A 12,674-nucleotide genomic window follows, 5' to 3' on the forward strand; every position below is an offset into this window, starting at 1 on the left:
AAACCCGAAATATGTGACTGCTTAAAGGCAGGGGAAAGAATGAATTCATATGTTTATTGAAATGCTGATTTTTTTTTTTTTTGTCCATAGCTTTAGCATTTCCAGGTCACGTGGCTGCCTTTAAGGGTGATTTGGAAATACTGAAGAAATTAGTAGAAGATGGAGTAATCAATATTAATGAACGTGACAATAATGGATCTACTCCTATGCACAAAGGTGAGTTATTATGATTCCTTCTTCATTTTCAGTTTTGACACTATTTTTGCTGAGTTATTTACTTTTTAAAGCAATTATCCGTCGGAAACACATGAAAATGGAAATTTTTTTTTCAGATGACTTAGGGGGTATAATCCTGTTATATGGTATACAGAGTGCTTAATTTTCAATTGAAGTATGCTGTTCCTTTTATGATGCCAAATATTCACACATTATCAAATTTGACGGTAATTCCAATGGAAATTCTACTGTGACAATGTTATGTTAGTTAAGATGTGAAACCTGCTGCTAAAGAAGGTTCTTAGGACTAACATGTTCTTTGGACTAAAAATGACCTATTAATTGATATTAAAATAGAAATTATATCTCTTGAAAAAAAGGTAAGCAGAATTTTCTTTTTTAGACCTTTTACTCTGTAAAAATGTTTTTACATCCAAGAAGTATCAATGAACGTTAGATTTCAACAACTTTTCAAGATATTTACCCTCTCTGCACTTTCTTTCCTTCCATGTGGAATTCTATAATGATCGATTTTATTGTTTTTTAACTTGACTTTGTCAAATTGTTGACTAAGTGTTGAGAGTATGTATTCTAAGAATTATTCTTGCCAATTTTCCTTTTATGTATAAAACCAAACCAAATCTTTAACATGCTGCATATGAAATTTACATGATGGTTCATTTGTGATATTATTTTTAAAAGTTTTTTCATGATCTGATGGCAGGTAATTCTTCTAAAACTCCTACTCAGAGGAAAAAAAAAAGTAGGTTTATTAATATAATCACATGTTTGAATTGGACTATTTCATAAATAACTTCTGGAAGTCCTGAAATCACAGATTGTGTGCCCATTGTTAGGGTCTTAATCATTAAACTGGTTAGGGTCAAAATCATTAAACCTTGTGCAATCCATAATGTGTCTGAAGTATAGAATCTAAGCACCATGTGCACCAATAGTTTTATAAAACAGAGAGAGTGGGTAGAGTAGGAACAAGGGGGATGTGAAGGGGATTTTCTCCCACACATAGATAGGTTCCCAGATTGATGAGCTCTCCACCTAGACTCAGAGCATCTCACTCCATCCATCGTTGCTCACTGTCCAGGGGTTAAGCTCTCTACTGTGGAATTTGTGAATGGGAAAGAAACTAAAAATAAGCATAAAACATTGTGTTTTTTAAAAAATATGATGCCCTAGAGCAAAGCCCCTGTTGCACATTTTAGGTAAAACTGGTTATTTTTTGCTTGTGTGTGTATGGGGGGAGGGGGTATTATTTAGATACAGTAGCAAAAAATAGGCTTATTCATGGCGCTAATCACTGTGAATCTTTGGGGGAATGATAAAGTAAGATTCATTGATGACTGGTTTTTTCTTTACCACTTGAACTGAGGAATCTGGAGAAAGATTATAAAGAGACTGATATACAATAACAGGGCATTTTGGATGCAGCCATTGTTAGTGGGTGGGAGGTGGTGCAAGTAAGGAGCAACCAAAGTTTTGCCTTTTACCCTTCTCTTGTAAGGCTATTCATCAAGGACTCATGGGGCCAGGGATGGATCAGATAGTATGGTGGAGGGGCGGTGACTACAGCAAGGGAAAGGGATATTTGTATGGAATTAGCCTTTTCTGGGGGACCATCCATATGTTTAGATCAGACGCAATTGGGCAAGTAAAAGTTGATGTCTTCTTGTAGTTTATTTCATGTTTCCCATGTTTTGCCAATTTGTTTGCTTCTTTTCCTTTTTATTTATTATTATGTGTTATTTGTTTCTATTTTGATTCACTAGATGAACTGCAGTATCTATTAATAAGGCAGTCTTCTTGTCACGTAATAATTGTTTAAATCCAATATGACTTCCCCTTTCTTTTACTTGCTCTTAAACCATAATTATTTTAAGCCATTTCTTAAACATTTCTAACCACTGCATAAAATTTTATATTGTTCTTTTATAAAACATTGATCAAATTGATCAATATATCCTTATCAATCTGTAATAAAAACCTTGGGTAAAAATTATTATACTGTATTTCATTGTACAGTCATGTACTGTATAACATCCATTCCGGCAGTGTTCAACAGTGTGTACATCTGTGGTCCCAGAAGGTTATACTAGAGTTGAGAAATCCCAATCAGAGAATGGGATATAGCAGACATAACTGGACATAGCAAACACAGCAGCTTCTTGCATGCAACATGTGTGTCTCATGTCTCTTGTATACAGAGCGATTGCACTACAAGCCAAATAACGGTACGGTACATATAACCTATAATACATATGTCTTGATCGTCATAATAAATGCGTATGTTACTGGCTTATGTATGTACTGTACTCTACCTTCTATTGTTATCTTAATGTGAACTTCCCAATTTACGAATAAAAAGTTTACCATGTAACAGTGTATGCTTTGACTCATAGGCAGTGGCATCCAATCTCATGTATCGTGTGTCTTTTGAATATTGTAGCATTATCCCTCTGTTTAATTTTGCTTTGAAAATATTACCGTGAAGTACATCATGGCTCCCAAATGCAGCAAAACAAGTGTTAGTGATAGCAGCAGCAAGAGGCAAGGGAGAAGTATTGATTTGGGAATGAAACGAAAGGTTATTAAACAACACAAAGGTGGAAAATCAGTAAATGCCATTGCTTGTGATTTAGGCATGTTCGCACAGCATCCAAATCACATGATGTCTTATTTCAAAGAACATAGCCTGGGCATTAAGCACCGTTTCTCCCCCTTTTTAAAACATTACGTGTGTGATAAAATGCAAATGTTAGACTAAACTCATTCCGTCTTATATAACTCACTATTATGATTTATTCATAAATAGGACTTCGTAACTCTTTAAAGACAGATAAGACAGAATATGTTGCTATTTTTGTTCAAAGGGGGGTCATTTCCAGAAGTCTGGGAAATCCTGTAGTATTTTTTGTTAGCTAGTTTCAGATTGAATCGACTCGACGGCACTGGGTTTTTCTGGGTTAGTTTCAGATTGCCTGTAGGAGAGAGAGAAGACTCTTCAGGAGACAAATCTGGGCTTGGCAAAAGGCTCCAAGTCAGGCAGAGAGGGGCAAGACAAGAGTTCTTACAGACTTTTTGCCAGCTGGTCTGTAGGGCTGTAGTGACAGGATTGCTTCATCCCTGGATCCAACTCTTTGTCCTCTCCTCTCCATTGCCAGTATCGGAGGTAGTTTTGCTTTTTAAGCACCAAGTTTATACCAGCAGTTTCCACTCTTTAACTGATTTTGCAGAGGCAGTTATATATTTAGCAAGAACCATGTGTCCACACTGTGGAGACTTATGAGGTTCAGACTGAGCTACATATTTATACCATGAAACAACTGGAGATCATTATAACACAGAATATAATTAATGGCTAGCAATATTTGGCCGTTAAAATACATGCATTAAGAATTCAGGAGTAATTATGGAGGAATGGAAGAAGTTGCAAAGGTCAAAATATCGAGAAACATTTACAGGGATTTAATAAAAAAAATTTTTTTTTTTTTATGTTTGTATGACACTTTAACAGAGTGCAAAACTCTTATTTAATCTTGATTGCAATTTTATGAAGCAGCAGTGTATTCCACTTGTAAATATGGGATCTTTTCTGTAAAAGATGAGAAAATTGAGGTTAGAGAGATACAGATGCCTTGTTCGAGGCTACACAGCCAGTAATCACAAATAATTATACAGAGCTGAAATTTCATTTTTTATTCTTCTATTAACTCGTTAACTCTGTTGACATTTATTCAGGGTCTGTCTGAGCCCAGCCACTTGTTAAGTACTGAGGATATGAAGATCACAGTTGTGTCTTCAGGTCTCATTGGTTAGTGGACTTCAACTCAGGTGTTTTAAATCTTTTTTTTTCCCCCCACAGCTTCCCTGAGTCATAAGATGAATCTAGAAGATTGGGTAGATGTTAGATGCAGTATAGTTGAGTGACTGGTATTAGGCCGGAAGAGACATAATCAGAGTTGTGGAGGTGAGGATTAATAGAGTGTGTGTATAGTAGTATTTTGAGGACACGGTTTAGAAAAAGGTGGTAAACAGTTTAGATAATCTGAGGGGCCTTTGAATTTTGAGCTGTGATAGAAGAGTACACAAGATGGAGCATGATTTTCAAAGCCTATGTAGGTCCCTATGGCTGAGATGTGCTCACATTCTGGTCTAATACAACTTTAGTCAGGGGCTATATATGTAGAAGCAGGTGAGAAAAGCCCAAGTTCTAGTTTTAAGTCCATTACTTACTAGCTGTGTGATGTTAAATAACCTCTTTGAGCTTCAACTTTTCTATTCATATGTGAAGTCTGCAGTATAGGGCCTACGCACAGTAGATATTTGACTAAATGTTTGTCTAATGAATGAATAAATGAAATAGAGAAAATAACATCTTCCCAACCTATTTTGTTAGTTATTGCAAGGATCAAAAAAAAGAAAAAGAAAAAACAAAACAGAAAAAAAAACATTATATGAAAGTACAGGCAGTCCCCAGGTTAAGAACTTCTGAAGCAACTGGTTACTTACCCTTTAATGTTATGTAAATTTGTCCTCACTTTAAAACGATTGGAACAAGCCCTACTGGCAACAGATGCTTCATTACAGTCACCTTCACTTGCTGCACGTTCCACTTTTAAGTCATTGAAAAATCTTCCAACTTTTTCTTGTATTAAAGTGTAAAGAACCATATGCACCTGTTCCAACTTACCTAGAAATTCTTAAAGACACAGGAACCGATCTGTTGTAACTGGGAGGCTGCTTATACTTTGTAAATGGTACTGTCCAAAATTGTAGAAAATTTAGCAATAACAACTCTTTTTTTCTGTGTATTTCCTGTTTTCTTTCAGCTGCTGGACAAGGACACATAGAGTGTTTGCAGTGGTTAATTAAAATGGGAGCAGACAGTAATATTACCAGCAAAGCAGGAGAGAAACCCAGTGATGTGGCTAAAAGGTATAGACCCTTATCTGCTTTGTTCCTCTACTTTGCTTTTAAAGTTTTGTATATTCTCTTGTACTCAGAAATCTCTGAGGATTTAATGGTTCTATAGGACTCAGCCAAATGCTCATGGAATGAAAATTTTCAAGCTGAATTGCTATTTACCAATATGTCAACGCTTCTCTCTAACACAGTGATTCTCAGTTGGGAAGTAGTATTGCCTCCTCCTCTGTGAGGGTGGTGAGGTCCAAGAGGTCCATTTAGAAAAGTGTGTGTTGGGCTGTTGCAATGACTGCATACCACCACCGACATTTACTGAGGTTGGGTCCAGGAGTGCTAAACATTCTGCAGTGCTTAAAACAGTGCTGCACAGTGATGAATTGTCCTGCCCAAATACCTGTAGCATCCCTGTTGAGAAACATTATGTGATGGAAAGGATTAATCAACATGGATAAAACAAAAAAAATCATATGAGTTTTGAAACCTATTTTGGCATTTGCATTTAAATTAGATTTCTAAACTGTGTCCTCAAAATACTATACATGAACTCTATTAATCCTCACCTCCACAACTCTGATTATGTCTCTTCTGGCCTAATACCAGTCACTCACCTATTATTGAATACTATCAGCTCATTCACGTCAGGTCTTCAAGGAGTATTTAGTCTATCTATTTGGTCATTTTTTCTTTCATTCACCTTCCCGTATACCTGTTATGTTTCGTGTACTGAGGTAAATGTTAGGGTTACAAAGATGAATTGAGTGCATAATCCTTGCACTCAAGGAGCTTACAAAATCTTGTGGAGAGACTAATATGTAAATGCAGTTTTTATACCATGTTACATAGTAGGTATAAGGTACAGCCAGAACAGAGGATAAGCCTAAGCCTTCCTATTTGAAAGTTGGGGGGAGAATAATTATTATAGGTGGTGGTAAGGGTTATGAAGAAAAACTACAGGAGGACAGAATTTAGATAAAGGTCCAACCAAAAACCAAACCCAGTGCTGTCGAGTCGATTCTGACTCATAGCGACCCTATAGGACAGAGTAGAACTGCCCCATAGAGTTTCCAAGGAGTGCCTGGTGGATTCGAACTGCCGACCCATTGGCTCGCAGCCATAGCACTTAATCACTATGCCACCAGGGTTTCCAGATAAAGGCCAGGGAAGACTTCTTTTTGTGGAAGGAGTATTTATGCTGACACTTGAATGAGAAGGGGTTGTAAGATAACACCTTGTGTGTCTGAGGAACTGTATGTGATTCAGAACTGCTTGAAGAGTCTACATTAAGAGCATGGGCTAAAAGTGGCAGGTGAAGCTTGATAGGATATAGGGGCCAGATCATTAAACTGCAGTGCAATTTTTGTTTGTGAGCTCCTGTTTCGTAAAATTTGTCTGTGGGATTTCTTTGAAGTCTTGGGGTGTGGTTTTCCTGTGTCAGGTACCTGAAATCTTATCAACTCAGGACCATTTTATTTTTATCTTTTTACGCAGCTTTATTTTGATATAATTGCCAAACAATAAACTGCCCGTATTTGTACAGCACGAATTGATGAGTTTTGACATATGTATACACCTGTGAAAATAGTCACCACAGTCATGATAGTGAGCATATTCATTATCCCCAAAGTCTCCTTGTGCATCTTTGTAATCTCTCTCTCTCTTTTCCTTCCCCACTTGCCCTTCTGCAAGCTTCCACTGATCTGCTTTCTGTAGCTATAGCTTAGTTTGAATTTTCTAAGTTTTAGATAAATGGAATTATACAGTATGTTATCTTTCACTCAAGATAATTGTTTTGAGATTGATTCATGTATGTGTACTATTAGTTATTTCCTTTTTATTGCTGAATAGTATGCCATTGTATGGATTTGCCACAGTTTGATTTGTACTCACCTGTTGAAGCATATCTTGATTGTTTCCATTGTTTTGATAATTATAAATAAAACTACTATAAATATTCTGGTATGGTTTTTGGGCAAACAAGTTTTCAGTTCACTTAGGTAAATACCTAGGAGTGGGATTGCTGGGTTATATACTAAGTGTATGTTTAACTTTATATGAAACTGCCAAACTGCCTTCTACGATGGCTGTACCATTTTGCATTCCCATCAGTAATGAATGAGAGTTCCTGTTGCTCTGTGTCTTCATCGGTGTTTGGTAATGTCAGTTTTTAAAATTTCAGTGATTCAGATAAGTGTGTAGTGGTATCTCATTGTGGTTTTTCTTTGGATTTTCCTAATGAAAAGTAGCTTTGAGCATGTTTTTATATAGTTACTTACCACATATATGTTTTCTTTGGTGAAGTGACAGTTTAGATCTTTTGCCTATCTAAAAAAAAATAATTTACCTTTTTATTATTGAGTTTTAAGAGCTCTTTATATGTTCTGGATGCTAGTTTCTTCTCAGACATATGCTTTGCGAAGATTTTTTCCCAGTTGTCTTTTTTTTTAAATTTTCTTAATAATGCCTTTGAAGAGTAAAAGCTTTATAATTTTCGATAATTTGTAAAGTCCAATTTATCAGTTTGTTCTTTAAGGGGTTGTGCTTTTGGTACCGTATCTAAGAAATTTGACTAACACAAGGTCACAAAGATTTTCTCCTGTATTTTCTTTTAGAAGTGGTATAGCTTTAAGTTTTACATTTAGGTCTATAATCCATTTGAGTTAATTTTTGTATATGGTATGAGGTATGGATCTAAGTTTTTTTCCATACGAATATCCAATTGTTCTAGGACCATTTGTTGAAAAGATTATCCTTTCTCCACTAAACTGTCTTTGCACCTTTGTCAAAAATCAGTTGTCTGCGTATGTGTGGACTTATGTCTGGGCTCTCTGTTTTTGTCAATTGATCTGTTTGTCTTTACACCAATATCACATGGGTGATTTAGTACCATGGGTGTATCTAGAATTATGTATGATAATTCTGCCTTTAAATAATAATCAGAATAATCTAAGTAATCCTGTATTTCTTTCTCACTCCTGCACCAAAATGCTAGGTATGAGTGTGGTATTGTTATAGAGATACCCTTAAATCTGGCATAAAGCAAGTACTCAGGAAATTATAACCGTTACATTATAACCTAGTAGTAGAGGTAATGAATTCTCTTAGCCTTACAACTTTCTATGCATGTCTATTACAATGTCTTTAATAATTTGCTGTACCTGGTGAAAGGTAAGGATATATGTGTATATGTGAGTATAGTTGTGCATGTATGTGCAAGAAATAGGATCTAAAGTTTTCATATTTACAGAGTAATTCTCTGTGTCTTAAGAGAAAATAGTAAACATTTTTATTAGCAAAACTGTGGGGAAAATATGCAAATTAACATGCAATCACAACAGTAATTTCAAAACCAAGAGTATATTACTGGAAGCTTTGTAGATATGAGAAAGAGCAAAGAAAGGATAGAAAGGTCATAATTTTCCATTAAGTTTCAAAAACTCGCTAAGTTCTTTGGGTTGAAGAAGGATGAAGCTATAGTTAGTCCTAAAACTGGAACCAGAACTAGCTCTATAATCTAAACTGTCAACAAAAGGTAAGAAATAACAGGTAACCAAGTAGAAGTTCTGGGTTTTCTATTCAGTTGAGTGGCTCTGTTTGGAGGCAAATCTATATTAAATATTCTTCTGATACTAGGTCTCCTGTTTTAGTTGGATTTTTACCAATAAAAATTACGGGGTCAGTTTTTAATATGGTTACTTGTCATTAATGTCCAGTAACTGCATGAGCTTCCCGCATAGTTGTATATACATCAGATTATCACTGACTTTCAGGTAGTTTTACTCCTCGACTGGTGGGTGAATTGTAGCATACCGGTGTTCTTGTTCTATGCCATCAAGTGGATTCTGACTCATAATGACTGTCTTAGTTATCTAGTGCTGCTATAACAGAAATACCACAAGTGGATGGCTTTAACAAAGAGAAATTTATTTCCTCGCAGTAAAATAGGCTAAAAGTCCAAATTTAGGGCATCAGCTGCAGGGGAAGGCTTTCTCTTGATCTTTCGGCTCTGGAGGAACGTCCTTGTTCTCAATCTTCCCATGGTCGAGGAGCTTCTCAGGCACAGGGATCCTGGGTCCAAAGGACGCGCTCTGCTCCTGGTGCTGCTTTCTTGGTGGTATGAGGTCCCCCTGTCTCAAGACACAATCCAATCTTGTAGACTGAGCCCTGCCTTACTAACACAACTGCCACCCCTCCTTCCTCATTAACAGAGACAAGATTTACAACATATAGGAAAATCACACAGTACTGGGAATCATGGCCCAACCAAACTGGTACACACATTTTTGGGGGGATATAATTCAGTCCATGACAGTGACCCTACAGGGCACAACAGAACTGCCTGATAGGGTTTCTAAGGCTGTCATCTTTACAGAAGCAAATTGCCACATCTTTTTCAGTGGTCTAGGTGGTGGGTTTGAACCATTGACTTTTTGGTTAGCAGCCAAGGGCTTCACCACTGTAACCAGCAGTACATAGTGTACAGAGTGTAATTTCCTAAGTAAAGTGCAAACTGTAGGTTCAATTAGAAGATGATTGTGGATTGCATTAATTATTGGTTCTTTTCTATAGGTTTGCCCATTTGGCAGCAGTAAAGCTACTAGAGGGGCTACAGAAATATGATATAGATGATGAGAGTGAAATTGATGAAAATAATATGAAGTTTTTCATAAGACATGGTGTTGAGGGGAGCACTGATGCCAAGGACGATTTATGTCAGAGTGAGTCAGATAAAGCAGATGCCCGAAGTAAGTGTTCCTGTCTATTGTGAATTATCCTTTAAGAAATACCATGGCCAGTTGTTACCAAAAACTTGGAAATTATTATAATGAAAATTACATCTACAAAGTAAAATATTTTGATATTTTTTGGGAACCTACTTTTTTTTTTTTTTACCTGTCTTAGGCTGGGTTCTCCAGAAAAGCAAAACCTGTAAAGTGTATAAATATATATATATATATATATCAAGCGAATGATTCTCGTGGTTATAGAAGCTGGGACATCCCAAGTCCGTAGGTCAGGATAGAGGCTTCTACTGTAGGTGCATGTAGCTGTAAAGGCGGATGAACCCAAGATGGGCAGACCAGACTGCAGGGTTCTTACAGCCTGTGAAAATCAACGAATTCCAAGATCAGCGAGCAAGATGGCAGGTAAGCTGCTAGCTCAAGTCCCAAGAACTGGAGGTCTGGCGAACAGCAGCCAGCTGCAGGATTCAGAGCAAGCAAAAGCCCATGAGTCCTGCCAAAAAGTACACTTATGTATTCAATGCAGGCCACACCCCCAAGGAAATTCCCTTTCAACTGATTGGCTACTCACAGGAGATCCCCTCATGGAGGTGATCACATTATATCAGATCTCATCGTGGAAGTGATCACATCATCATACAACTGCCAAACTACATCACTACTGGCAAACCACTGAGAATCATGGCCCAACCAAGTTGACACATAACCCTAACAATCATATTACCATATAAAAATGTTTTGTACCAGGGGCTGTTGAACATATAAAGAATTGTAAGACATGATCTCTGTTCCTCAAATGGGGAACGTTAAATAAGAGAAAAAAAAAAAAAAAAGATTAAGTGAATCATAGACATCTTAAGAATGTCCTTGGTCTAGTTGGCAAATGATTTTTACAGATAATAATAGCAACAAATATTTATTGATGGCCCACTAGGTGCTAGACACTGTTGTAGGTATTGGAGAAACAGTGAGGAGTACTAAATCCCTGCTCTGCTCTCAAAGAACATACATTCTGGTGGTGGTGGTGATCCAGGGAGAATGTGACAAGTAATTAATAAGAAATTTAGCCATGTATTCAGAGACAAAGAGTCCACAAGGAAAATTCTAGAGCTAATAGAGAAATTTAGCGAAGTTTCAAGGCACAAAGTCAACAAAAAAAAATCAGTTGGGTTTCTAGATATATGCACACCCATGTTCATTGCAGCACTGTTTACAATAGCAAAAAGATGGAAGCCACCAAGATGCCCATCAGTGGATGAATGGATACATAAATTGTGGTATATTCACACAACAGAATATTACGCATTGATAAAGGACAATGATGAATCCATGAAATGTTTTATAACATGGAGTAGTCTGGAAGGCATTATGCTGAGTGGAATGAGTCAGTTGCGAAAGGACAAATATTGTATAAGACCACTATTATACGAACTCAAGAAATAGTTTAACCAGAGAAGAAAATACCCTCTGATCGTTACGAGAGTGGGGAGGGAAGGATGGAGAGGGGTATTCACTAATTAGATAGTAGACAAGAACTATTTTAGGTAAAAAAAGACAACACACAATACAGGAGAGGTCCGCACAACTGCACTAAACCAAAAGCAAAGAAGTTTCCTGGATAAACCGAATGCTTCGAAGGCCAGAGTAGCAGGGGCAGGGGTTTGGAGACCATGGTTTCAGGGGACATCTAAGTCAATTGGCATAATAAAATCCATTAAGAAAACATTCTGCATCCCTCTTTGGAGAGTGGCATCTGGGGTCTTAAACGCTAGCGAGTGGCCATCTAAGATATATCAATTGGTCTCAACCCACCTGGAGCAAAGGAGAATGAAGAACACTAAAGACACAAGGTAATTATGAGCCCAAGAGACAGAAAAGGCCACATAAATGAGAGATTGCATTAGCTTGAGACCAGAAGAACTAGATGGTGCCCAGCTACACCCAATGACTGCCCTGACAGGAAACACAACAGAGAACCCCTGAAGGAGCACGAGACCAGTGGGATGCAGACCTCAAATTCTTGTAAAAAGACCAGATTTAATGGTCTGACTGAGACTAGAAGGACTCCTGAGGTCATGGTCTCCAGACCTTCTGTTAGCCCAAGGCTGGAACCATTCCCAAAGCCAACTCTTCAGACAGGGATTGGACTGGACTGTAAGATAGAAAATTATATTGGTGAGGAGTGAGCTTCTTGGATGAAGTCGACACATGAGACTATGTGGGTAGCTCCTCTCTGCAGGGGGAGATGAGAAGGCAGAGGGGGACAGAAGCTGGCTGAATGCACACGGAAACAGAGGGTAGAGAGGAGTGTGCGGTCTCATTAGGGGGAGATCAACTAGGAGTATATAGCAAGGTGTATATAAATTTGGGTTGGCAGTTTGAATCCACCAGGCGCTCCTTAGAAACTCTATGGGGCAGTTCTACTCTGTCCTATAGGGTTGCTATAAGTCGGAATCGACTTGACGGCACTGGGTTTTTGGTTATGTAAATTTTTGTGTGAGAGACTGACTTGATTTGTCAATTTTAACTTAAAGCACAGTAAAAATTAAAAAAAAATCAGTTGGGTTTCTATATACCAGCAATGAGAAATCTGAAAGGGAAATTAGGGAAATAATTCCATTTATAACAGCATCTAAGAGAATAAAATACCTAGGTCTAACCAGGGGCTTAGAGGACTTATACAATGAAAAGTATAAAACACTGCTGAAAGAGATTCAAGAAGATTTAAATAAATGGAAAGATGTTCCATGTTCATGGATTGGAAGACTTAATATTGTTAAG

General features: G+C 37.3%; 1 protein-coding gene across 1 annotated transcript in view; it reads left to right on the forward strand.

Annotated features, from left to right (window-relative positions):
* The window catches only part of ANKRD42 (ankyrin repeat domain 42), a 79,651-nt gene that overhangs the window by 36,390 nt on the left and 30,587 nt on the right, over positions 1 to 12,674 (forward strand). The window contains 3 exon segments of the mRNA XM_064289520.1: positions 91 to 216; positions 5,061 to 5,166; positions 9,721 to 9,896. Coding sequence (XP_064145590.1) covers positions 91 to 216; positions 5,061 to 5,166; positions 9,721 to 9,896 — 408 coding nt within the window.

The sequence above is a fragment of the Loxodonta africana genome, chromosome 7 (assembly GCF_030014295.1).
Source record: "Loxodonta africana isolate mLoxAfr1 chromosome 7, mLoxAfr1.hap2, whole genome shotgun sequence".
Taxonomy (NCBI): domain Eukaryota; kingdom Metazoa; phylum Chordata; class Mammalia; order Proboscidea; family Elephantidae; genus Loxodonta; species Loxodonta africana.